This window comes from Saccopteryx leptura, chromosome 3, assembly GCF_036850995.1.
Source record: "Saccopteryx leptura isolate mSacLep1 chromosome 3, mSacLep1_pri_phased_curated, whole genome shotgun sequence".
In the NCBI taxonomy this organism is placed as follows: domain Eukaryota; kingdom Metazoa; phylum Chordata; class Mammalia; order Chiroptera; family Emballonuridae; genus Saccopteryx; species Saccopteryx leptura.
In genome coordinates, this window is record NC_089505.1 from 160,856,646 (window position 1) to 160,884,528 (window position 27,883).

General features: G+C 38.5%; 1 protein-coding gene across 1 annotated transcript in view; it reads right to left on the bottom strand.

Moving 5' to 3' along the window:
• Nucleotides 1-26,165, bottom strand: part of ZNHIT6 (zinc finger HIT-type containing 6) — an 89,969-nt gene extending 63,804 nt beyond the window's left edge. Inside the window, exons 1-5 of the mRNA XM_066376698.1 lie at nt 25,311-26,165; nt 24,129-24,194; nt 23,936-24,042; nt 23,765-23,850; nt 3,276-3,379 (exon numbers count right to left, since the gene is read on the bottom strand). Coding sequence (XP_066232795.1) covers nt 3,276-3,379; nt 23,765-23,850; nt 23,936-24,042; nt 24,129-24,194; nt 25,311-25,969 — 1,022 coding nt within the window. The 5' untranslated portion in view covers nt 25,970-26,165. The remainder of the gene's footprint in view (nt 1-3,275; nt 3,380-23,764; nt 23,851-23,935; nt 24,043-24,128; nt 24,195-25,310) is intronic.
• Nucleotides 26,166-27,883: the final 1,718 nt, after the last annotated feature.

The following is a 27,883-nucleotide window of genomic DNA, read 5'->3' on the forward strand; positions in this document are numbered from 1 at the left end:
CCGCCAATAATATTTTTTAAGTATGGCTTTCAGAGAGTTGGAACTCCTGTTAATGCTTTATTATTCACCTAACATCTGAAGACAGACATTTTAAATTCAGTTAATAGCAAAACCATTTTTCATTTAAAAAATATAACTGGCCATTTAACAATGAACAAATGGAAAAATTCGGTTACATAGATTAAAATTTTTTCCCACTGAACTCCCAAAATGGTTCTATGAATGATAGATCATTTTAAATTAGCAGACTGAATTAAAGTAAAATATTATACTTAAATTTTAAGATATCACTCTGAAACTTGTGGGCAAATATTCCAACTCAGTAGCAATTAAAATCAAATTAAAACAAAATATTATTTCAACCTTTAAAATTGGTAATTTTTTTAATTTTTATTTTTCCGAAGTGAGAAGCGAGGGGGGGGGGGGTAGGCAGACAGACAGACTCCCGCATGTGCCTGACCGAGATCCACCCAGCATGCCCACCAGGGGGTGATGCTCTCCCCATCTGGGGTGTTGCTCGGCTGCAATCGGAGCCATTCTAGCACCTGAGGCAGAGGACATGGAGCCATCCTCAGTGCCAGGACAACTTTACTCCAATGGGGCCTTGGCTGCAGGAGGGGGAGAGAGACAGAGAGAAAGGAGAGGGGAAAGGGTGGAGAAGCAAATGGGCACTTCTCCTGTGTGTCCTGACCGGGAATCAAACCCGGGACTTCTACACGCTGGGCCGACGCTCTACCGCTGAGCCAACCGGCCAGGGCCAGTAAATTTTTTAAGAGACAACTCAGGGCCCTGGCCGGTTGGCTCAGCGGGAGAGCGTTGGCCCCGCGTGCGGGGGACCCGGGTTTGATTCCCGGCCAGGGAGCATAGGAGAGGCGCCCATTTGCTTCTCCACCCCCCCCTTCCTTCCTCTCTGTCTCTCTCTTCCCCTCCTGCAGCCAAGGCTCCATTGGAGCAAAGATGGCCCGGGCGCTGGGGATGGCTCCTTGGCCTCTGCCCCAGGCGCTAGAGTGGCTCTGGTTGTGACAGAGCGATGCCCCGGAGGGGCAGAGCATCGCCCCCTGGTGGGCAGAGCGTCACCCCTGGTGGGCGTGCCGGGTGGATCCCGGTCGGGCGCATGCGGGAGTCTGTCTGACTGTCTCTCCCCGTTTCCAGCTTCAGAAAAATACAAAAAAAAAAAAAAAAGAGACAACTCAGTACTAGTGAGATGTTTACACAGGCATTCTCATATAGGACTACGAGCGGAAATAAAAACTGGCTTAACCCTAATTTATTTCTTGTCTCACTTTATAGATGAGGATACTGAAGGCAGAAAGTAATTGGCTTATGATAACATAGCTAGGAAAAGCCTGACCAGAGAAATTGAACTCAGGTAGCCTGGCCTAGTTTATATTCTTAACCACTCTATCAACTAGCTCTATGTTTTACAGATTTTTTTTATAACTATTTAAAATGCATCATAAATGGAAGACAAAATTAAAGGATAAATAGATTGATTAAAATGTTCAAATATATGTAACAGATCAAGATGATATATAAAGAAGCACATCTTAAAAGAAATAAAAAGAAAATTGAGAGATCAGCCTCTCTAACAATCATATAGGCAAGAGTTTAACTGATACTCAGTTAAAGTGCAGGTATAACTAAAATAGGCATTCTGAAGACCTGGACAGATAGCTCAATTGGTGAGAGCACTGTCCAGAAGCACAAAGGTTGCCAGTTTGATCTTCGGTCAAGGTGCATACAGGAACAGACTGATGTTCCTGTCTCTCTGTCTCTCTCTCTCCCTTTCTCTCACTAAAATCAAATAAAAAATAATAATAAAAATATATAAATAAATAAAATAGGCACTCTGATACTTTTTTTGATGAAGGTACAAAATGGTACTTTTTTGGAGAAAATAGGAATTTCTCTAAAAAGTTTAAATGCACGTAGTCTCTGACCCAGTAATTTCACTTTCTAGGGACTAATCCAACAGAAAAAGTTACATAAGCATACAAAACAACTTGTTCAATGATATTTATTACAACATTATTTGTAAAAAATTAAAAACTAGCAATAAGCTAAATGTTCATGAACATGGGAACAATTAAATAAATTAGTATATAGTAGTCATAGTCAGAGCAGAGATTTAAAAATGAGGCAGATTTGCATTCACAAGAAAAGAGGTCCATACTATATTGTTAAAGAGAAAAAAGCCAGCTGCAGAAAAAAGGTGTACTTTTATATTTGAGAAGGCACCAACCAGAAATTTCAAAAAACTATATCATCTTCCAAATGTTAGTTTCAAAATGTACAAAGGAATCATCTCACATTTGACAAATGGAAGACATTACTTTACTTCTGGAAGCCAACCAGGAAAAAGGAAAACCACCTTTACAAATATTTATGTCTTGAAACATATAAAAATATAAATGGATAACTTCATTATCTATTAATATAACATGGTTTAAAAAGGTAGAAAGTCTATTGGAATAACAACTCTGATGCTCTGCCTTTTCAATTTATGGAGTAGGAAAATTGGAAGGGAATCTTAGTTTACGTAGTATAACTTCCACATCACACAGATGAAGCCCAGAGGAAAGAAGTAATTTGTACAAGTTCTCATATATAATAAGAGACTGAAGAGGAGGGGACTCACTCAGTTTTTTACTCCAAATCCAAAATCCTGACTTTTAAAAGATATTACCCAATAATTCAGTGGGCTATGTACAGTACTCTGGAATCCTTACAGTATTCTATACCAGTGCGGCCTTTTTGATATAGTATTTTTGGAAAGCAGCAAATTAATCTCTATTGTATTGCCTGTACTCACACTCACTACAGAGTAAAATGTTTCCCAAGTCCCCAATCCTTCCCATCACTGGCTTTCAAATGAAATCTTATTTGAAATGCCAAAGTAGAAAGAATTCTAAAAAGCTGAGTTGCTCTGGTTAAAACTGTTCACGAATCCTGCTTTGATTCACTCCTTTGTCCCTGAAGCCTCTAATATACTTCCATGGTATCTTAGGCTTCAGAGACAAGACAGACACACAAACATAGAAAACACCACACATACATTCTGAAAGCCCACATTTTTATTAAGAGTCACACGAAACAAAATTAGCTTAAGTTTCTAAATGCTTATTTTCAATTTGTATAAATATGTTTTCATGGAAAAAATAACAAACAGCTCAAAAAAACCCAGATAGCTCATAGACATACTTTTGGTAGCTCTAGATCAAACCAAACCTTAAAAGATGATCCTGATAAAATCGAAACAGCTGATAGAAACTTACTTCTTATCGAAAAATGTTGAATTTTCTCTCCTCTTGCTGAATCCATTGGGTAGAAGTCTTAAATTAATACCTTGCCTTCGGGCACGATTTTTCATAAAGTACATCTAACAATCAAAGAAAAAAAGACTAATTTTAAAATGCCTTAAAGTTCAAAAGTGAGTAACTTTTAAAACATAATGGTTAAGATTTATTGAGTTACTTGTTTCACAAATGGTGCTAAGCAGCAATGTCATTTATTCCTCCAATACTATGAGAAAGATACTATTACCCCCCATTTTAGCAGTAAGAATTATTAAAATGATAATATAACACAACTATATATTTCTGAGAGGTAGAAACTGTATTCAAACCCAAGTCTGGAAATTCCAGGGCCTGAGCTTTTACTGATACACTGTATAAGCCAAGAGAAGGATTTCAAAAAAATACAGGTCAATTGGCAATCACAGGAGTTACCTATTCAGTTCTTTCTGTTTTACTGATAGTTTTATACCATAGTTAGTTAGATATACACACTAAACCATAATTAGCTACACACACATACAACACTTGCTTTTATTACTAGAAAGGCAGTTCACTCAGGGAGGAATCATGGCACTGTCAGGTACAAGGCCTATCTAACTTAAAGTAGCCCATGTTGTAGGCTGTACAAAATGGGACAAGAGAACATTCTGGCTTTGACATGTGTTACTCCATTGACCACCTGGGTTGGTTGAGCTAAACTAATCTACTCCAGAGATTAATAAAGGAAGTAATATCATCAAGGAAGAACAAAGATTACTCAAAGAAATGGCAAGGTATAGAAGCAAGTTTATTGGTTAACTGAATGGGGATCTAAAACATGCAATGTAAAGTTAAGAAAATCAAGACATAAGCCAAGAAAAAGAAAGGGCCAGCCATCACTGGCTAAGTATAAAAATGATTTAAGAAATTATATGTAATTTTATAACTATGGAACTTTCATTCAACTATGGCAGTGGTTATAATGACCAACCTTCCCAATGAAAGCATCCAAGAATACCAGACAATGGAGGAAATACATATATGTAATTAATTAAGTGTATTTTAAAATACATTAAAAGCACTGAGGAACTGACTGAAACAGGAAAATACTGGCCAATTTTAATAAAAAGTGAAAACTCAGAGGGGTAGTAATGTAATGAAGGCACTTTTGCTCACTCTGGCAAATACAGGCTTCCCCTTTCACAGCCTCCTCAGCAAGAGGGCCTGAGTCAAGACCTCGTTATCTTTTAGGAAGCCTTCCTTTAATGAAGCTGGGTCACTGAATAACACACCCTCAAAAAAAGGGTGGACCCAGTATAAATTCTACCCTGACAGCATGCTAAGAAATTTGCACTAGTCTAACTGAAACAGGAGGGGGAAAAATCCATTAGAAGTTGTTGTCACAATGACGTCAGAGAAATGGCACTGTAAGGAGCAATACCGATAAATTTCCCCAAAAATTCAATGAGATCTTCAACCAGAGACAGAAAAATCTATCCTTGGAGCCTCAAGAAGTTCCACCCTAAACACGAAGGTATGATTGAGCGAAAAATTGACTAAATATATAATCAACACAGAAGGAAATAAGGAGGAAGAAACACTCCGCCTTCCTCAGTAACCTAAATAAGGGCTGCTTTCACTGGGAACTGAGAGTATAGGAACTAGGGTGGGCATACGGTGCCGCAGAACCAGACTGCGGCACAAACGTCCAAACCAGGTTGTGGCATGGACATCCAAGCAGAGGAAAAACTATGCTTGTGGCAACCCAGTTAACACAAGCTAACGCTTGCGCCAAATCCAGACAAAGAAAGGCACTTGGGACAGCCATCCGCCCCGATCTCCTGGCCAGTGCGCACAGATAGTGGGCGAGAGATTCCTCCTAGAGCCCCAGGAGTGGGCACCTGTGTTACCGGACAGAGGGGCAAGGTCAGAGGCCTCTGTGTGGGCTGAAACCGGAATCAAGGGGTCGCCACTGCGCCCCGAAACGCAGCGCGTGGGGAGTGAGTGGGAGCGAAATTCCCTACGCTTAAACTTTTCCGTGCGGGCGGGGTGCCTCACCCGGAGTGAGAGGCAGCCGGCCTGATCTCCTCGTCGGCGAGCGCGGAGAGTGGGTGAGAGATTCTCCAGGAAGTGGGCGCCCGTGTTCCTGGACAGAGGGGCAGAGTCAGAGGCCTTTCTGTGGGCTGAAACCAGAGTCTTGAGGTCGCCCCTGCGCCCCCAAAAGCAGCAAGCGGGGAGTAAGTGGGAGCGAAATTTCCTACTCTGGAACTTTTCTGTGTGGGCGGGGTGCCTCACCGGGAGTGAGAGGCAGCTGGCCAGATATCCTGGTCAGTGAGCGCAGATAGTGGGCGAGAGATTCCCCCGGGAGTGGGCGCCCGTGTTCCCGGACAGAGGGGCAGAGTCAGAGGTCTTTGAGTGGGCTGAAGCCCCGCCTGATTATACTAACAGCTCTGAATGATTAAGCCTTACCCAGATCCCTGCACTGAGTGGGAATAGAGTGGGGATTTGCCAGCTCTTTGAGCCTCTTACTATCCAGGCAGAGGCAGCAGCAACCCCATAGCTGGATCATCAGGCTGCTAATTCAGGAAGGAAAGACTAGGAGAGAGGCTCCGGGAATACGGATTTCTCATTGGCGAAGCCTGCAAATGCTAATGAACCTCGACTGCCAACAAGACCGAAGCCCAATATATGGTATCGCCATAGAGACTTATCAACTGCAAACCTCTACCTAAGCGTGCCACAGGGGCAGAACCCGGGGTACAGAATCACCGACAAGGAAGAGGGAGAGAAAAGAAAAAGCAAGAAGATAACCTCTCAAAATCAAGAATAATCCACAGACTTTATAACCTATCCCATTTTATTATATTTGTTCATTTGTTTCTCTTGTCTTGATAATTTTCCTCCTCTTCCAATTTGGTCGTTTAATTCTCTGCTGGTCTTACTCTCTCCTCTCCTTGAACTACACTACCCATAAGTGTTACATCTCCCATTATCTTTTCTTTCTTCTTCCTTTCTCTCTATGAGGGTTGCACTCCAAAATGCTTAACTCTCTCTCTCTCTCTCCCTTCTTTTTTCTTCTTTTTGTGTTTTCCTCTTCCTTTTTTTTTCTCCCTCTATATTAGTTTCTTCTTTTCTCCTTTACTTTTCCTCTCATTCAATCTCAATCACGAACAAATTACTTTATCTGGGACTTAAATTTTTCTTTGTGGCGCTTTGGGGGTTTTTTATTTCGCTTTTTTAACTCACTAGCAGAGCTCCCAACCCTGGCTCTCCATTTTATCTAGTTCATGCTCCATTAAATACAATAGTACTTTTTAAATTTTTTCCCCTTTTTTCCTGTTTCCCTATTATTCCTCTCATCATACCTCTTAGTCAACCAGCACCTAAAAGCAAATCATTTTATTCTTGACCCCAATTTTTTCCTTTTTGCATTTTGTGGGCCCATACCCCGTTTTTTGCCCCTTGATCACCTCTCCCCAACTCAGGCCCTCCATTATAGGTAGTTTTTGTTCTATTTAGCACAATATGATTCACAGTTCACCACAAGATTTTCTCAAGAAGGAGGGGAAAGGAGAGGAAAGAAAAAAAGGGGGGGAATAATATTTTTTTTATTTATTCCTTTTTTTTTATTTTTTAACTTTTTATTCCTTATTAATTCTCATTAATACTATCAACAAAACCACCCACAGATGCCATTAAGGAAAAAAAAATAGAATATCATGGATACAAAAGACAGAGAGGTAGCACAGATAGATGAGGAAAAATCTATGGAGGAAAAATTTAATATATTGGAAACCTTGGAGATAAATGACAGAGAATAAAAAATAGAAATCCTAAAAATCCTCCAAGATACACAAGAAAACACAGAAAGGCAATTTAGGGAGCTCAGAAAACAACTCAATGAACACAAAGAATATATGTCCAAGGAAATTGAAACTATAAAAACAAATCAAACAGAGATGAAATACTCAATTCACAAGCTGAAAAACGAGGTAAAAAGCTTAGCTAATAGAACAGGCCAGATAGAAGGTAGGATTAGTAAAATAGAAGACAAGCAATTTGAAGCACAACAGAGAGAAGAAGAAAGAGACTCAAAAACTTAAAAAAATGAGAAAGCCCTACAGGAATTGTCTGATTCCATAAAAAACAATAACATAAGAATAATAGGTATATCAGAGGGAGAAGAGAGAGAAAATGGAATGGAGAACATATTCAAACAAATAATAGATGAGAACTTCCCAAGCCTGTGGAAAGAACTAAAGCCTCAAATTCAAGAAGCAAACAGAACTCCAAGTTTTCTTAACCCCAACAAACCTACCCCAAGGCACATCACAATGAAATTGGCACAAACCAATGACAAAGAAAAAATTCTCAAGGCAGCCACGGGAAAAAAGAATACAACATATAAAGGAAGGCCCATTAGATTATCATCAGATTTCTCAACAGAAACTCTACAAGCTAGAAGAGTGGACCCCAATATTTAAAGTCCTGAAAGAGAGGAACTTTCAACCAAGAATACTATACCCATCAAAGCTATCTTTCATATATGAAGGAGAAATAAAAACATTCACAGATACAGAAAAGATGAGGGAATTTATCATCAGAAAACCCCCACTTCAGGAATTACTAAAGGGGGTTTTCCAACCAGATAAAAAGAACAAAACAAAACAAAACCACAAGTAAAAGCTCCACCAAGAACATAATAAAACCAAATTTAAACTGTGACAACAACAAAAGAAAGGTGGGGGGAGAGGACAGAGATTAACAGTAGCAAAAGACGATGGAGCGCAAAAGTACTCACAAGATAGCACACTATAATGAACAGGGTAGGAACCCTTGTCATTACTTAATGGTAACCACCATTGAAAAAACCACCACAGAAGCAAATGATTTAAAAAAGAGCAACAGAAGAAAGATGTATGGAATACAACCAAACAAAAACAAAAGATAGAAAAACGAAAGAGAGGAATCAAACAAGGCACAAAACTAACAGAAAGTAATGTATAAAATGGCAATAGGGAACTCACAAGTGTCAATAATTACACTAAATGTAAATGGATTAAACTCACCAATAAAAAGGCAGAGTAGCAGAATGGATTAAAAAAGAAAATCCAACTGTATGCTGCCTACAAGAAACTCATCTAAGCAACAAGGATAAAAACAAATTCAAACTGAAAGGCTGGAAAACAATACTTCAAGCAAATAACATCCAAAAAAAAGCAGGCGTAGCAATACTCATATCTGATAATGCTGACTACAAGACAGCAAAAGTACTCAGAGACAAAAATGGTCATTTCATAATGATTAAGGGGACGCTGAATCAAGAAGACATAACAATTCTTAATATATATGCACCAACCAAGAAGCACCAAAATATATAAGACAGCTACTTATTGACCTTAAAACAAAAACTGACAAAAACACAACCATACTTGGAGACCTCAATACATCGCTGATGGCTTTAGATCGGTCATCCAAACAGAGAATCAATAAAGATATATTGGCCTTAAACAAAACACTAGAGCACCTGGATATGACACACATCTACAGGACATTTCATCCCAAAGTGACAGAGTATACATTTTTCTCCAGTGTACATGGATCATTCTCAAGAACTGACCATATGCTGGGCTACAAAAAGAACATCAGCAAATTCAGAAAAATCGAAGTTGTACCAAGCATATTTTCTGATCATAAAGCCTTGAAACTAGAATTCAACTGCAAAAAAGAGGGAAAAAAACCCCACAAAAATGTGGAAACTAAACAACATACTTTTAAAAATGAATGGGTCAAAGGAGAAATAAGTGCAGAGATCAAAAGATATATACAGACAAATAAAAATGACAATACGACATATTAGAATCTATGGGATGCAGCAAAAGCAGTGATAAGAAGGAAGTTCATATCACTTCAGGCCTATATGAACAAACAAGAGAGAGCCCAAGTGAACCACTTAACTTCACACCTTAAGGAACTGGAAAAAGAAGAACAAAGACCACTCAAAACCAACCGAAGAAAGGAGATAATAAAAATCAGAGCAGAAATAAATGAAATAGAGAACAGAAAAGCTATAGAAAAAATTAATAGAACAAGTAGCTGGTTCTTTGAAAAGATCAACAAAATTGACAAACCCTTGGCAAGACTTACCAAGGAAAAAAGAGAAAGAACTCATATAAACAAAATCCAAAATGAAAGAGGAGAAATCACCACGGACATCATAGATATACAAAGAATTATTTTAGAATACTATGAAAAACTTTATGCCACTAAATTCAACAATCTAGAAGAAATGGATAAATTCCTAGAACAATACAACCTTCCTAGACTGAGTCAAGAAGAAGCAGAGAACCTAAACAGACCAATTAGTAGGGAAGAAATAGAAAAAAAACTATTAAAAACCTCCCCAAAAATAAAAGTCCACGCCCAGACGGTTATACAGTGAATTCTATCAAACATTCAAAGAAGACTTGGTTCCTATTCTACTCAAAGTCTTCCAAAAAATTTAAGAAGAAGCAATACTTCCAAACACATTTTATGAGGCCAACATAACCCGTATACCGAAACCAGGCAAGGACAGCACAAAAAAAGAAAACTACACACCAATATCTCTAATGAATATAGATGCTACTAAACAAAATACTAGCAAATCGAATACAACAACATATTAAAAAAAATAATACATCACGATCAAGTGGGATTCATCCCAGAATCTCAAGGATGGTTCAACATACATAGAATGGTTAACGTGATAATACACCATATCAATAAAACAAAGAACAAAAACCAGATGATCTTATCAATAGATGCAGAAAAGGCATTTGATAAAATACAACACAATTTTATGTTTAAGACTCTCAACAAAATGGGTATAGAAGGAAAATAACTCAACATGATAAAGGCCATATATGATAAACCATCAGCTAACATCATATTAAATGGCACTAAACTGAAGGAGCAAGTTTCCCCCTTAAATCAGGAGCAAGACAGGGTTGTCGACTCTCTCCACTCTTATTTAATGTGGTGCTAGAGGTTCTAGCCAGAGCAATCAGACAAGACAAAGAAATAAAAGGCATCCATATCGGAAAAGAAGAAGTAAAGGTATCACTTTTTGCAGATGATATGATCCTATACATCGAAAACCCCAAAGAATCCACAAAAAGACTACTAGAAACAATAAGCCAATACAGTAAGGTCGCAGGATACAAAATTAACATACAAAAGTCCATAGCCTTTCTATATGCCAACAATAAAACATTTGAGAACGAACTCAAAAAACAATAATCCCCTTCACGATTGCAACAAAAAAAAAAAAAATACCTAGGAATAAACATAACAAAGAATGTAAAGGACTTATATAATAAAAACTACAAACCATTGTTAAGGGAAATCGAAAAAGATACAATGAGATAGAAGAATATTCCTTGTACTTGGATAGGAAGAATAAATATAATCAAGATGGCCATATTACCCAAAGCAATATACAAATTTAATGCAATTCCCATCAAAATTCCTATGACATTTTTTAAAGAAATGGAACAAAAAATCATCAGATTTATATGGAACTATAAAAAAACCTGAATAGCCAAAGCAATCCTAAAGAAAAAGAATGAAGCTTGGGGCATTACAATACTTGACTTCAAACTATATTATAGAGCCACAACAATCAAACAGCATGGTATTGGCAGAAAAATAGACTCTCAGACCAATGGAACAGAATAGAAAACCCAGAAATAAAACCACATATATATGATCAAATAATTTTTGATAAAGGGGCCAACAACACACAATGGAGAAAAGAAAGCCTCTTCAACAAATGGTGCAGGGAAAACTGGAAAGCAACATGCAAAAGAATGAAACTGGACTACAGTTTGTCCCCCTGTACTAAAATTAGCTCAAAATGGATCAAAGACCTAAACATAAGACCTGAAACAATAAAGTACATAGAAGAAGACATAAGTTCTAAACTCATGGACCTTCGTTTTAAAAAGCATTTTATGAATTTGACTCCAAAGGCAAGAAAAGTGAAGGCAAAAATAAATGAATGGGACTACATCAGACTAAGAAGTTTTTGCCCAGCAAGAGAAACTGATAACAAAATAAACAGACAGCCAACTAAACGGGAAATGATATTTTCAAACAACTGCTCAGATAAGGGCCTAATATCCAAAATATACAAAGAACTCATAAAACTAAACAACAAATAAACAATCCAATGAAAAATTGGGAAGAGGACATGAATAGACACTTCTCTCAGGAAGAAATACAAATGGCCAACAGATATATGAAAAGATGCTCATCTTCATTAGTTATAGAGAAATGCAAATCAAAACTGCAATGAGCCTGGCCTGTGGTGGTGCAGTGGATAAAGCATAGACTTGGAAATGCTGAGGTCGCCGGTTCAAAACCCCGGGCTTGCCTGGTCAAGGCACATATGGGAGTTGATGCTTCCAGCTCCTTCCCCCTTCTCTCTCTCTGTCTCTCCCTCTCCTCTTTAAAATGAATAAATTAAAAAAAATTAAAAAAAAAAAACTGCAATGAGATACCACCTCACACCTGTTAGATTAGCTATTATTAACAAGACAGGTAATGCTGGAGAGGCTGTGGAGAAAAAGGAACCCTCATTCACTGTTGGTGGGAATGTAAAGTACTACAACCATTATGGAAGAAAGTATGGTGGTTCCTCAAAAAACTAAAAATAGAACTACCTTATGACCCAGCAATCCCTCTACTGGGTATATACCCCAAAAAGTCAGAAATATTGATACGTAAAGACACATGCAGCCCCATATTCATTGCAGCATTGTTCACAGTGGCCAAGACATGGAAACAACCAAAAAGCCCTTCAATAGAAGACTGGATAAAGAAGATGTGGCACATATACACTATGGAATACTACTCAGCCATAAGAAATGATGACATCGGATCATTTACAACAAAATGGTGGGATCTTGATAACATTATACGAAGTGAAATAAGTAAATCAGAAAAAAGCAAGAACTGTATTATTCCGTACGTAGATGGGACATAAAAACGAGCCTAAGAGACATTGATAAAAGTGTGGCTGGGGGGGGGGGGAGGAAAAGGGGGAGGGTGTACAAAGAAAACTAGATAGAAGGTGATGGAGGAAAATCTGACTTTGGGTGATGGGTATGCAACATAATTGATGGACAAGATAACTTGGACATGTTTTCTTTGAACATATGTACCCTGATTTATTGATGTCAACCTAGTAAAATTAATTAAAAAAAATAAGAATAAATAAATAAAAAAGAAGTTGTAATCACAAGTTAGCCCTTGCTCAGATTTAAAATGAAAATTTGCCTTGCTTGTGTGGTCAAGGTAATCTTAACCTTGGTTTTAGATAGGCCCAGATTTGCAATGTTCTCAGGTACCAGGTAGAATAAAAAGCCTGTTCATCCTGTTTTCAAAAAATTCTCACAAATAATATCTTAAGGAAAAGAGCAGTATACAATAAAAAATAAACAAGCATAAACAATGTAGGAAAACTAGGCTTAGTGAGCAGGAGCCAAAAGAGATAAAAAGAGGTAGCTTAGAGAGTTCCAGATGTAATAAGAAACTTAAAAGAATCATACAGATTATAAAACAGCTCAAAATATTCAAAGTGATAAAAAGCAAAGACTTACTACCAATATCAAGCTACCCAACAAGGCAATCATTTAGAATCAAAGAAGAGATAAAAAGCGTCCCAGATAAGAAAAAGCTAAAGGAATTCATCACAACAAAACCAGTATTGCAACAAATGCTAAAGGGACTTCTTTAAGATAAAGATAAAAAAATGCTACTAATAAAATCAATAACTACATACCTATCAATTACAGTAAATGTAAATGGTTACATGCTCCAATCAAAAGACATGGCGTGGCTCAACAGTTAGGAAAACAAGACCCATACATATGCTGTCTAAAGGAGACCCACTTTAGATCAAAAGACACACACAGACTGAAAGTAATGAAATGGAAAAAAAATGTTTCATGCAAATGGAAACAATAAAAAAGCTGGGGTAGCAATAATTATATCAGACAAAACAGACTTTAAACAAAGGCTATAACAAGACACAGAGAAGGACCCAGCAATTCCACTTCTGGGTATTTATCCAAAGAAATCCAAATAACTAATTTGAAAAGACAAATGTATCCCTACATTCACTGCAGTCTTATTTACAATAGCCAAGATATGGAAGCAACCTAAGTGTCCATCAATAGACAATTGATAAAGAAGTTGTGGTACATATATACAAAGAAATATTACTCAGCCATAAAAAGAATGAAATCTTGCCATTTGTGAAACATGGATAGACCTAGAGGGTATTACGCTAAGTGAAATAAGTCAGACAGAGAAAGACAAATACCATATGAGTTCACTTATGTGTAGAATCTGAAAAACACAACAAACAAACAAACAGAAACAAACTCACAGACACAGAGAACAAACTGATTGCTGTCAGGTGCTGGGAGGTAACTGGGTGAAAAAGGTGAAGGGATTAAGAAATACAAATTGGCAGTTAAAATAGTCATGGGAGGTAAAGTACAACATAGAAAATATAGTAAAAAATATTGTAATAGCTATGTATGGTGTCGGGGGTACTATACTTATTAGGGGGATCACTTCATAAATTACATATACATTATATAAATGTCTAACCACTAAGCCATACTCCCAAAACAAATATAATATTGAATGTCACTTATAATTGAAAAATAAAAATTTGAAAGTCAAATATATAGGTAATTTTATCAAACTGTAAATGAAATTAATGATTCAGTTAAAAGTTAATAGATGTCAGACTTCAGAAAAACTAGAACTCAATTATATGGTATAGAGAAAAGACAGAACCAGAACATAAGGGTACAGAAAGACATAATAAAAGGGGAAAAATACACTATGGAAATACCAAGCAAAAGACTAGTAAATACTTCCTGAGGTATGCATCTAATAATTTAGCCTTAAAGTACTTAAAGCAAAACTAACTGAACCATAAGGAGAAACATACAAATCCTTTTGATTTTACCTAAACCTGACCTAAAAGGAAAATATAGAATACTATTATATATTCAGCAACTGCACAATATTTTTTATTTTTCAAGCAAACAGAACATTATAAAATACGGCCAAATGCTGGGTTATAAACACAAATTTTAATGTATTTTAAAGGAATGAACTCAGAATAAAGAATATGTTCTCTGACCACAATGTAATTAAATTAAAAAATTTTCAAAAGATGTAACAACAGTCAAGAGGACATATTAACAAAATAAAAAACAAATAATAGCAACTGATTATGAAAAATAGAAGACAAGTAACCAATACCACAAATGAAATTACTATGACTCATCACACACACACACACACACACACACAAAGAATATTAGAGAGAACTTTATGCCAACAAATATGAAAATTTAAGTCAAATGGACAAGTTCTTAGAAAAATGTAATCTATTAATAAAGGACTCAAGAAGACTCAGAAAATGGATCAGTTCCATAACTAATAAAGGTTGTCCCAGTAGAGCCCAAGCTCTAGGTCAGGGGTAGTCAACCTTTTAATACCTATTGCCCGCTTTTGTATCTGTTAGTAGTAAAATTTTCTAACCACCCACCGGTTCCATAGTAATGGTGATTTATAAAGCAGGCAAGAAACTTTACTTTATAAAGTTTAGAAAGCAGAGTTACAGCAAGTTAAAGCATATAATAATAATTACTTACCTAGTACTTTATGTTGGATTTTCGCTAAGTTTGGCAGAATAAATCTTTATAAAACAACTTACTATAGTTAAATCTATCTTTTTATTTATACTTTGGTTGCTCTGCTACCGCCCACCATGAAAGCTGGAACGCCCAATAGTGGGCGGTAGGGACCAGGTTGCCTACCACTGCTCTGCATCAATCAGGCATCCCTAATTGAATTCCCCATGCAGTGGGACACTCCTGCTTATCAGGAGGGCTGGCAGCCTCTTCAAGACTACTCTTGAGACAGCTATAAGGATTCTACTTATCCATGCTGACACCAACTGCCACCAGAGGAAAGACATGACCCACACACAAGTTAGTTGCAAGAATCACACAGGTAGTTTATTACTCACAAATCCCTTTTGCATGCCTGGGTACAGCTTAAGGGGGCCCCATCGTCGAGCACCTCTCAGCTGTCTTTGGTCAGAGCTGTGTGGAGACAGTCCAAGTTCACTTTGGAGTCTTCAGGACTACCACAGCAGGGGGGGCCCTTAGCTTGAGTACCTTTCTTGGCCATTGCCTTCTAACAGGTGTCAATCTATAAGATTATCAACTGAAATCACCTTTTTGGGAGTTCCTGGCAGGGAGCCCTTTTTATGTTAATCTACTAAAATGTTACATGAAGTCACTTTTAAGGTGTTCCTAGGAAAGCTTCTTGTTTATGTTAACCTACAGAATTATGACATCAAACCACTTATCTATATGTAACTTCACACACACACTAACTGAGCCCTGCGCGAAAGGCAGAGTCTGTATATCATATCTGTACACACTATATTAATTCCTATCCAGGCGGCATAACTTTAATTTCCTTAATTGCTTTTAATATATCCTAATTACTTTTATATATCTTCCATGTTTTTCTATCTATATATATGTATTTAATTACTTTAATCTTATATAACTGCAACATTATTATACCTCACTGACTCAAACTCAAATTCCATATTAGTTCAGTAATAAATTTCACCAAATTTCCAAGAAAGAAATAACTCCAGTAACTAATTTCAATAGTCCAATTTATTAAAGAACAACATGAATACATTCCTAAAGAGGTTTATGAAACTAGAATCATTCTGATACACAAATCTAAGGAGATACTAAAAAGGGAAATCAAAGGTCAATTTTACTCATGAAGAGAAATAAAAAATGAGTGAATGGATAACGTTTACACACATATACAAGTCAACTGAATTCCACAAGGTATAAAAAGCATGCTTTGTTAAGATCATAATAACACCATGTAAGTTTAGCTTAAAATAGGAAATAAATTAGGATTATTATTCATATTATTATCAGCATAGTACAAATTAAAAAACAAAAATAAAATAATCAAATACAGAAAAAGAATTTTGATAAAATATAGTAACTCATGATAAAATCTGTTAGCAAAGCAGAAATAGAACGTCCTTAATCCAAATAGCAAATTGTATCTACAAAAAAATTAAAAGCAAACATCATGGTGAATCTTGAAAGTTTTCCCTCTATAATCAGGATTTACAAAACAAAGATGTACAGAAGAGTTAACACAGGGGGCCTGAGACTGTTATCCTTAAAAGGTTCTGCTTACAAAGTTGACCCTTGGATGGTGTTTGGAAATTTGACTAACTGGTAAATGGTTCCCTACACTGACATAAAACTTTTCCAAATGATGAAAGTGGGTCATTGTGCCTAAATTGTTTGTATAAACAATGTGGTTTTATTTGCTTTCCTTCTGGGAGTCTGGGATTTGGCACATGCTGACCAGAGGGTACTTCAGCAACCAGCCCCCAATAAAACCCTTGAGCAGTGAGTTGCTAATGGGCCTTCCTGGTAGATAATACTTCACACATATTAAAACAACCCAGTGCCAAAGAATTAACTGTATACTATGTCACTCCAACAGCAGAGGACTTTTGGAAGCTTGTGGCTGAATTCTTCTAGACTTTACCCCAAATGCTTTTTCATTTGGCTATTTTTTCTCTGTATCCTTTCACTATAATAAATTATATCCATAAATTATATCCATGAGTACAACTGTATGTATTTCCAGCAAAATCATTCTATTAAGCCTGGGGTGAACTTGGAACTTGCAACATAAATATTTGACATTGAATTGGAAGTCATAGCTATTTCAACAAGGCAATAAATAAATAAATAAATAAATAAATAAATAAATAAGAAAGAAGAGATAGAGACACTAAAAAATTAAGGATAGAAACATAACGAATTATTTATACAGAAAACCTTAAGAATACAGTGGTACCTTGAGATATGAGTTTAATGTGTTCTGTAACCGAGCTCGTAAGTCAGTCAACTCGTATATCAAATTTCTCCCATTTAAAATAACTGAGATAGATTTAATCCTTTCCAGCCCTATGAAACATCCCCAAATCATCCTAAATTATGAAAAAAGACGTTTTTAATTAAGAAACACACATGTATACTTTACCAATGCATAACAAAATATATGAAGTAAAAGAAAAAAGTGTTATTTAGTACTGTATTATTACCTTGGAGACAGACTAGTGTGGCTAATGGAGGTGAATGGCAGAGGAGGAGGGAGGGAGGAAGGGATGCAGGCACTGAAAACTGAAACTGCACTTTCTTAACACTAAATGTAAACTAAAACTGCATTTTCTTTAAACAAAACTGAAACTACACTTTCTTAAAATGAAACCACAAAAACTTAACTGTAAAAAAATGCACTTTCTTAACTTTAAACTTAATCTAAGCTTAACATTATGTATTTTTTCATTTAATCACCACCTGCTTTTGCCTTTTTGGCTGCACTTTCGGCACTTTCACTTGCAGGACTTTTGAATAAAAATCTCTCCAAAGAGGTTTGCTTTTGCCTGCCTTTTAAAATGTCATGGAAATGTGACAACACATTAAAAAGTGTCATTAAAAAGGTGTCATTAAAAAGTGCTGAAGCTCAACCAGTTGAAACTTTTTCTGGGTGTTTCTTTTCAATGAAACTTGAAAGCTTCTCCCACATTGCCAGCATGTCTTTAATTTCACTTGTAGAAATCACTTCCTCTGACTCTATCTCCTTCTCACTACTAATCTCTTGCAAAAGCTTGGTATGTTGCATCATCTGTAGCTCCTTCAACTCCTCAGTTGAGAGTTCCTCCTCATGTTCCTCGATGAGCTCATTTATGTCACCCTCATCTACCTCCAGGCCCATCGACTTTCCGAGCGACAAAATCTCCTCCAATGCTTCTACTTCGGTCTCGGTCTCTGATTCGAATCCTTCGAAGTCCCTGTCTGCAACAACATCAGGCCATAACTTTTTCCATGCTGAGTTCTTGTAAACTCTTGCCATGCCAAGTCAATAATGTATAAACATATCACAACGTTGTAGTGATCTTTCCAAAACTCTTGGAAGGGTTAGCTCTGTATTCTTAGTCACCTGAAAGCAAGGTGGAACAAGTGCTTTGTGTAAAGCTTTTTAAAGTTGGAAATGACCTGCTGATCCATAGCTTGCAAGATTGAAGTCATGTTGGGTGGGAGGTAGAGGACTTGACGAATTTGAACTCATTGAGAATGTCATCTTCAAGACCAGGTGGGTGGGCTGGAGCATTTTCAAAGATGAGTAATGCTTTCATCAGGAGTTTATTTTCTTGAAGATATTTCTTCACTGTAGGACCAAAGAAGAGATTTACCCATTCAATAAAAAACTGCCGTGTAACCTATGCCCTAGCACTGGCGCGCCACATAACCTGCAGTTTTTCTTTAAGAATCTTGTGAATCTTAAAGACTCAAGGATTTTCAGAATGATACACTAGCAATGGCTTTACTTTAGAGTTACCGCTAGCATTTGCACACAATGCAAGGGTCAGACCGTCCTTCATGGGTTTATGGCCTGGCAGTTTCTTCTCTTCTGGGTGATGAAAGTCCTCCGGGGCATTTTTTTCCAACAAAACAATCCTGTTTCATCACAGTTGAACACTTGTTGGGGGATGTAGCCTTCCTTTGCGATAAGCACAGCAAAACGTGCCATGTACTCCTCAGCTGCCTTAACGTCAGCACTCGCAGCTTCACCATGCCTCACCACCGAGAGGATGCCAGATTTCTTAAATTTTCAAACCAGCTGTGACTTGCCTTAAACATATCTTCTGCTGCCTCTTTTGAGGTTGATGGTTCTTTCTTCTTCAAGTCGCCGTAAATAATATGTGCCTTTTCGAATATTACAGTCTCCATCACTGTATCTCCTGCCAGCTCTTTCTCTTTCACCCACACCAGCAGAAGTTTCTCCATTTCTTCATGGATATTTGTCCTTAATTGGGACAGAATTGTAGTTCCTTTCACTGGATTTGCACTTTTTTTTTTTGTATTTTTCTGAAGCTGGAAACGGGGAGGCAGTCAGACAGACTCCCGCATGCGCCCGAACGGGATCCACCCGGCACGGCCACCAGGGGGCGATGCTCTGCCCATCTGGGGCGTCGCTCTGTCACGACCAGAGCCACTCTAGCGCCTGGGGCAGAGGCCAAGGAGCCATCCCCAGCGCCCGGGCCATCTTTTGCTCCAATGGAGCCTCGGCTGCGGGAGGGGAAGAAAGAGACAGAGAGGAAGGAGAGGAGGAGGGGTGGAGAAGCAGATGGGCGCTTTTCCTGTGTGCCCTGGCCGGGAATCGAACCCAGGACTTCCACAGGCCAGGCCGACGCTCTACCACTGAGCCAACCGGCCAGGGCCTGGATTTGCATTTTTGATGGCATCCTTTTGTTTAGGATGGTACAAATTGTAGATGTATTGCAGTCATACAGTGTTGCCAGTTAAATCACTCGTACACCATGCTCATGTTTTTCTACTATTTCTTGCTTTACTTCTATCGACATCATTCTCTTCTTCTTCTCCTCACCACTGTCCTTTACACTCACTTTCTTCGGCCCCATGACAGCACACAAAAAAGGTAGTAAAAAATGCAAAAATGATGCAAGAATGAGTACAGTGCATGAGATTCGACTTGATTCTGTGGGTAACACAAGAAAGAACGAGATGCTGGTGTTGTGCTGCTGATACTGGACCCATGTGCCAACATGCCAACTAACGGCAGCTTCCCAAATCATAGCCTGTATCTCGGAATTTCACTCAGATCTCGAACAAAAGTATGAACCGAGATGCAGCTCGTATCTTAAAAAAAAAAAATTGTATGTTGGTCTGCTCGTATCTCAAGGCACCACTGTATAAAGATAAGGTACTAGGACAGATTTTAATATGGCTGCTCATTATAAAGTAAACAACAAAAATACTTAATTCTTAAATACCAGAAAAAGATAACTTTTTTTTAATGCTATCTAAATAGCCTCAAAAAGTAGTGCCCCCAGGAATAAATCTAACAAAAAATGTGCAAGACCTTCGCTGAGAAAATTACAGAAATATTAAAGAAGATACAAATAAATGCAGAGACACAGTCAAGGAATAAAGATTCAATGCTATAAAGAAGTCTAAGAATCACCCAAGTTATTCTTTAAAATAAATGCTACCCCAATCATACTTCCCAGGTGGGGGGAAAGAGGACTGTAGAATCAACAGGCTGATTCTTCCTATTTGTATAGAATTACAAAGAGTATAGCCATACTCTAGAAAATAAAAAAGTGGGAGGACTTAGTCTATCAGATAGCAAGTTTCAGTTAAAAAACAACAAAACTACAATAATTGAAAGACTGTGGGTTGGTCAAATAAGTTTGTAAATATGATATGTTTGCTCACTTTGAGTGTGGGAGACGGTCTGTAAGCTGGCAAAGTAATTATAGCCTAAGGCTTAGTTTTAAGACTAAATCTTTCCCTTCCTTCTGATACTAAGGTCTTCTCAAAACTAAGCTTTTCCCCACACCCTTGACTGTTGCATGATGTGGGGTGGTGCAATCTCATGAGGAATCCCATTATGCCTCAGATAAGTGACTTTGTATCAGAGACTTCCTTGTTTGTATATTGGATTAAAGGTTTTGATTTCTACACTATAAAATGGGGCAGAGGAGCCCATGCAAGAGGAGAGCAGAGAAAGGCCACATGGAGGAGAGGAGAAGCAGCCAAGATGGTGGAGTGCTGAAGGAGAAGCCAGTTTGTGCATAGTTTGTACAGAGAGAAGGAGATGGGGAACAGAGGTGAATAAGGCTGGTGAGGTAGAAACCTTTGATTCTAGGAAACTCAAATAAGTCAGTGGTTTGGGGAGTCCTAAATGGAAAGGGAAGTGTTTTCCTACTGTGTGCATTTCTTGCCCACCAGGTGCAAGCTAGGATGAAAGCTAATGGCCCACCAGTTCTTGGCTCTGAGATTGTTTCATTACCCTCTGTCCGAATCAAATGCGAACCTGCACGGGCCAGGCAGCGGTGATGGTGGCCATGGCTATTGGCTTTACAGTGTGGTATTGGTGTGGATAAACAAGTGGAACAGACAGGCCAGAAATTGACCCAAGCATATGTGGATGCTTGATGTACAAAAACACAGTTTGCTCACTTTGAGTGTGGGAGACAATAGGTACATTTAAATACTATTGGGAGCTGGTATAAGCACTTCGAAAAATGTTTTGGTAACATTTAGTCAAACTGAAGATATGTACACCCCACAACAAAGTAATTCCACTCCCAGAAGATAAACCTCAGAAAAATGTGCAAATGCAAACCACAATTCATAAACAAATTGTTCACAGTAGCATTGTTTCTATTTGTATGTATGTGATTACAGAAGACCCAAAGCCCACCAAGAGAAAAATGGATAAATTGTGGTATTAAATCCTAAACAAAAAAACTATTCAGAAATGAGAAGGGAACAAAATTTAAATTAATAAAAATTAAAAAGTAAAAAAAATGCCCTGGCTGGTTGGCTCAGTGATAGAGTGTCAGCTTGGTGATTGGAAGTCCCGGGTTCGATTCCCAGCCAGGGCACACAGGAGAAGCACCTATCTGCTTCTCCATCCTTCCCCCTCTCCTTCCTCTCTATCTCTCTCTTCCCCTCCTGCAGCCAAGGTTCCATTGGAGCAAAGTTGGCCAGGGCGCTGAGGATGGCTCCATGGCCTCCGCCTCAGGTGCTACAATGGCTCTGGCTGCAATGGAGCAACGCCCCAGGTGGACAGAGAATTGTCCCCTGGTGGGCATGCCGGGTGGATCCTGGTCAGGTGTATGCAGGAGTCTGTCTGCCTCCCCACTTCTAACTTTGGAAAAAATTTAAAAAAAAGAAAAAGAAATAAGAAGGGAACAAAGGGGTAGCAGGGAACTTTTGAGAAGCTGGTGAATGTTCTAATTTTAGAACCAAGTTAGAGTTACATGGATAACTTTATAATTATTCATTAAAGAGTGAATTTCTATTATGCTTTTCTAGTGTGCATGTCATACTTGACAAGAAAAAGAAATTAAAGTAATTTATCTTTTAAGTAGAGCTTGACCAGGCGGTGGCACAGTGGATAGAGCGTCGGACTGGGATGCAGAGGACTCAGGTTCGAGACCCCAAGGTTGCCAGCTTGAGTGTGGGCTCATCTGGTTTGAGCAAAGCTCACCAGCTTGGACCCAGGGTCACTGGCTCGAGCAAGGGGTTACTCAGTCTGCTGAAGGCCCGCAGTCAAGGCACATATGAGAAAGCAATCAATGAACTAAAGTGTTAAAAACGAAAAACTAATGATTGATGCTTCTCATCTCTCTCCATTCCTGTCTGTCTGTCCCTATCTATCTCTCTCTGACTCTCTCTGTAAAAAAAAAAAAAAAAAAAAAAATTATCTTTTAAGTAGAATTTTAATACGCCTGATTAAGCTTGAGGAAAAAAACTGATGCATGATAATTTTTCTTTCAGATATGTGTGATGTCACGTCTATACCAGTAACACCAATAAAAGGAGGTGTTTAAAAGGTATTAAAATTCTGCAACCTCAATATTAAAATAGTCTCTGAAACATGACATGCTTTAATAACAATATTAAAAAATTTCTGGAACTATAGAAGTTACAAAAATTTCAAATATGTAAGTTTTAATTTTGAATAGTGCTCATGAATGAAAAAGGGATGAGAAAGTGTGAAAATAAAGTAAGTGCATTGAAACAGCAAGTCCTGTTAACTCTTTCTTTAAGCCCAGAATCTAATTACTTCCTAATAAGTCTAATAGTATCATCTGTCACCTGAACCACAGCAACTGCCTTTTAACTCGTCTCCCTGCTTCCAATCTTCCACTCTTGCTAAAGCTCACTTTCCAGACAGCAGCAAGAGTGATCTTTCAGAAAGCACACTCTCGGAACCCTCTCGTGGCTTCCAGTTTCACTTAGAATTTAGAAATAAGGTTCAACATTCTGCTCAACTACACTTCAGTCACCTTACCCGTTTTAATTCTTCAAACACACCAATCTTGTTCCTGACTGTCTTTACTTTTGCTTTTGTCTCTACCTAGTACAGTCTTCGTGCAAATGTTCATGACTGCATCTTTCTCATCATTCATATTCATCTCGCAAAGCCTCTCCGACCACTCTATCGAAAGTAGTATCCTTACAACCTCCTCCCAACAAACAGCATTCTCATTTTATTTAATCTCTGGTACCTTCTTTATTTTCCACATGCATTTAATTCTATCTGAAATTATATTTGTTTTTCTACTCAACTCCTGTCTCTCCCCGTATAATACAAGCTCCATGAGGGGAAGGACTTTGTTTTGGTCAGTGCTTGTCTCCCTAGAAACTGGAATAGACACGGACCATGGTAGCCACTTAATACATTTGAGTGAAAAAATCAATCTAATTAATTAAAAGAAAATGTAAATGGAAAGGATGAGAAGAAATACTTACGTGTTTATTGCTTAATGGTTTTTTCAATAAAGCATCTCTGGAAATATGGTCTGCTGTTCTTGCCACATCTTCCAAAAATCGATAATCTAAAAATTTCAAAATAGAAAAATAAACAAACGACATATGCCAATAGCCAGGAAGCATCAATCCGCTATGCATTAGATAGCTTACCACTTAGGAGATCCATTTCAGTAAACTGTTGTAATGAAATATATGCAGTTTTATCTCGAACTCCATTACATTTCAGTTCTGCTTTGTGTTTCTTTACACAGGACAAACTGAAGAGACAAAGAGAAAGTACTTTGACACTCTGAGGTAAAAACGGCACAGATAGTGGTAATAAGGTAGGAAATTAAATATATACCTGCAGGAATACCGCATACAACGAGGACATCTGTACTTGGCTTCTCCTGTACCACAAGTTTCACACCTACAAAAGCCGACATGAAACTTAATCAATTATTAATTCTACTTATTTGCTTATAAAGTTTTAATCTGAGTCAATTATTCATCATAATCAACTTACAGACATAATCACAGTGAATAAAGCATATACAAGTAATTTTGATAAAATACATGATAGCTGTCAAACATCATTAATAAATTCTCCTGTAAAAAAGTGCCTCCAAATGACAACTACATTTATAATGTTGTTCATGATAGGTAATTCAAAAGAACAAGTATTAGATTTTTTAAAAGTCATCTCACTTTGATGACTTTGATTTCTTTTTCTACTATAATCAAAGAATGAGATTACTCAGTAACATTTTAACTTGTAATTCCTGGCAATCTCTTAATGACTGTGTGAGTGCATGCATATACCCAGAAGTTCAACAAATGAGCTATGTTTAGACCTCCTACAGACACACACACCAGTAAGATAATATATGACCCAGTCAAATTTAGGGAGTAGCAGTTGCATCAACTATATCAGAATAATCTAGGAATGCTATTATTACCCACTGTCTTCAACTACTCTTCTAGGATCTTGGGATAGTAACAACTTCTATTTTGCTTATTGATTTAGAATCAAGTTCCAAGAATTGGAACACTTTTATTTTCTATGCTGTTACATGATCACACACTACTGAAAAATTAAATAGAAATAATGAATATTCAAGCACCCATAGAAAATTAAACAATCAGATGAGTTCGAGTGCATTTTTCTCTAATTTCAAGTTAATCTGTTTTGTCATTGTTGGTTTTGCTAGACTTTTCCTCATCTCTATCCTCTCTGAAATACTGAGTCAAGAGCATATTAAGCCAAGCCAGAATCCGGTGTAAGGGTTTTGCTGGTCCCCAGAATTTTTATCTCCTGACTTGTCCACTGGGTACTACCAACTTCACATATGTTCACTGAATTTGTTGTTACCTTGACAAAACTCTCCATTCCCAATTACCCACTCCCCCATTCCCACCGCTCAGGCTCCAGGGACCCCAAACTTGTGCTTAGTTTTCTACACCTGCTGGAAGAGTGGTTTCCTTTAAACTAGACAACTGAGGACTCCACAGCTTTATTCCCCCAGTGGACTTCTCCCTGCCTTACCTTGACATAGCCAGTTTCCGCTTTGAGCCCACGGGAGGATTTATCTGAGGTTCTTCCTTCACCTTTGTATCATCCAACATTTCTTCCTTCAGGAAATACTTCTCTTCCTTCACCCACACTTCATCCATCACTTCCTCTTTTACGTTCTGGCCAAAAAGCATCTCCTCCTGTTTTAACTCTAAGTTATCTTTCCTCTCTTCCTTCACTTCTGGCCAGTCCATCACCTCTTCCTTCACCTTCACTTTCTCTTCCTTTATCTCTGGCTTCTCCTCTTTTACCATCAAACCATTATCCACCTCCTGCTTCACCTCCAACATGTCTGGTTTCTCCTCCTTCACCGCAGGCCCATCCTCCACCTCCTGCTTTATCTGCTGGCCATCTAGCATGCTTTCTTCCATTTCCGACCAGTCCATAACCTCTTGTTTCACAATCGCTGGATTCACTCGCATTTCTTCTGCCCTTTGCCCACTTCCCTCTTCTCTATCCCCTATCTTCTCCATTCCCGTCAGTCCATTCCCCGCCTCTCCACCGCCGGCCCCCTCCGTCTCGGCTTTGCCCCCGACTCCCTCGCTACCGGACTCGTGCCTCAGCCGCACCCCTTCAGCTCCACGCTGGACACGGCCCACGGACGTCGCTTCATTTTCAGCAGCAAAATCCATCTTGCCTTCCGCTGCCACTCTAATTTTCAACGTGGCCCGTCCACGCTCACAGGTATGAATTACCGGCGGAAGACTGACACAGAGAAGCCATCAGCCGTGAACGCCGACCTGGTGTGTTGCTCCAAATCGTCGTAAAGCAACGCTTTCGCGTCTCGCTACTTCACGACTCACCAGAGCTCTTTACGGCTCTACGGCGGTCCGCCCAGATCGTCAGTCAGCGACTAGGGCTGAGGCCACGCCCTCCGTGATCCCGCATTCGGGGCGGGCTATGCCAAACCCTGCCTCCGGCGAGGCATTCTCCTTTCCAGCTCGGCGCGCATGACCACAATTCTTGACTCTGAAGAGACTGGAGGACGTACTAGGACAGAAGCTAAACCATAGGCTTGGAATGGGAAGACCCACTCTGATCTGCGTTGAAAAGTAAATCTGATCATGTATGAAAATGGAAGAAATGCCTTATGCTACACTTCTACAAGCTTTAGTTTCTTCACCTATGCACTAGAGATGATGGTATTACAAATCTCTTAGCGTTACTGTGAAGATCAAATGCACTCGTGCATGGAAAGAAGCTAGCAGTGGCTGAAGCAAACTCAATATATGCTGGCTATATATTGGGACTCCTAATAGGTTTCAGGTAGAACAGAAGGTGTTAACTTTTATTATTTCAATTCTCTGTCAGTAACATCCCCTCCGTATCAACCAGCATCTGGGCATTGAACTTGAGACTGGCTTAAAGTTCAAACTACCAAGATTAGAAAATCTAAAAAACATACGGGGCATTAGGCACTTTCACCTAATCTTTACATCATGTCTGAGATGATGATGATGATGATGATGATGATTATTGCTGTATAAGGAGACCCCAAAGAAATGGCTTCTTAGCAGTAGGCTGTTTTGTGCTAACCCTTCAAATTCTGTTGTAGTTTGCAGGGTATTTAGCTATTGTCATTCATTCACCCATTGCTCAGGGAATGGGAATTTTGGGAGGGTGAGCAGAGTTAAGAAGAGGGGTAACTTTAAAACCTTAGTTGGGGCACCACCAATTACGTAGTGCTGGAAAGAACATTGAAGTAGCTGGGTTGTGAGGAAGAAGCTTCCAGAGGAACAATATAGACAGCCTTTTTTTTTTTTGGAAATACTTAGAGGTGCTGGCTGCTCATGAAGTCAAAAAACACCTAACTGAATTTTCAGACTAGATTACACATTTATTTATACTAAGAAGGCTAGCTGACAGAAAGAATCCATGTGGGCTGGATAGACAAGATTTGGAGAGGGGAGCACTGAGAGGGAGTCTTGACCCTCACAAGAATAAATTCATCTGGATTTCCATTTAAGATCGCAGAGAAAGTTCTGGAACTACAGATCAGACACCAGAAGCATAAAGCCTTTGGAAGATTTTGGAACTTTTGTCATTTCTACACATTTGTTTTTCTTGTGATCTGTGTATTTTTTTCACTGAAAGTATTTTAGTCACTGAAGAGAAAATTGTCAAACCAATAAGGATGCTTCATAGCATCACAGCTAATCACTTACATAAGCTAAACAATCAACACTGTAGGATGGTAGTTTTTTTATTCAGTGAGAGGAAGGGAGGCAGAGAGACAGACTCCCACATACAACCTCATTGAGATCCACCCTGCAAACCCACTAGGGAGCAATGCTCTGCTCATCTGTAGTGTTGCTCTGTTGCTCAGCAACCAAGCTCTTAGCAGCTGAGGCAAGCCCATGGAGCTATCCTCAGCACCAGGAGCCAACTCACTCCAATTGAGCCATGGCTGCAGGAGGGAAAGAGAGAGAGAGAGAGAGAGAGAGAGAGAGAGAGAGAGAAAACAGAGAGAGGGGGAGGGGTGTAGAAGCAGATGGGGATTTCTTCTGTGTGCCCTGCCCAGGAATTGAATCTGAGACCTCTACATA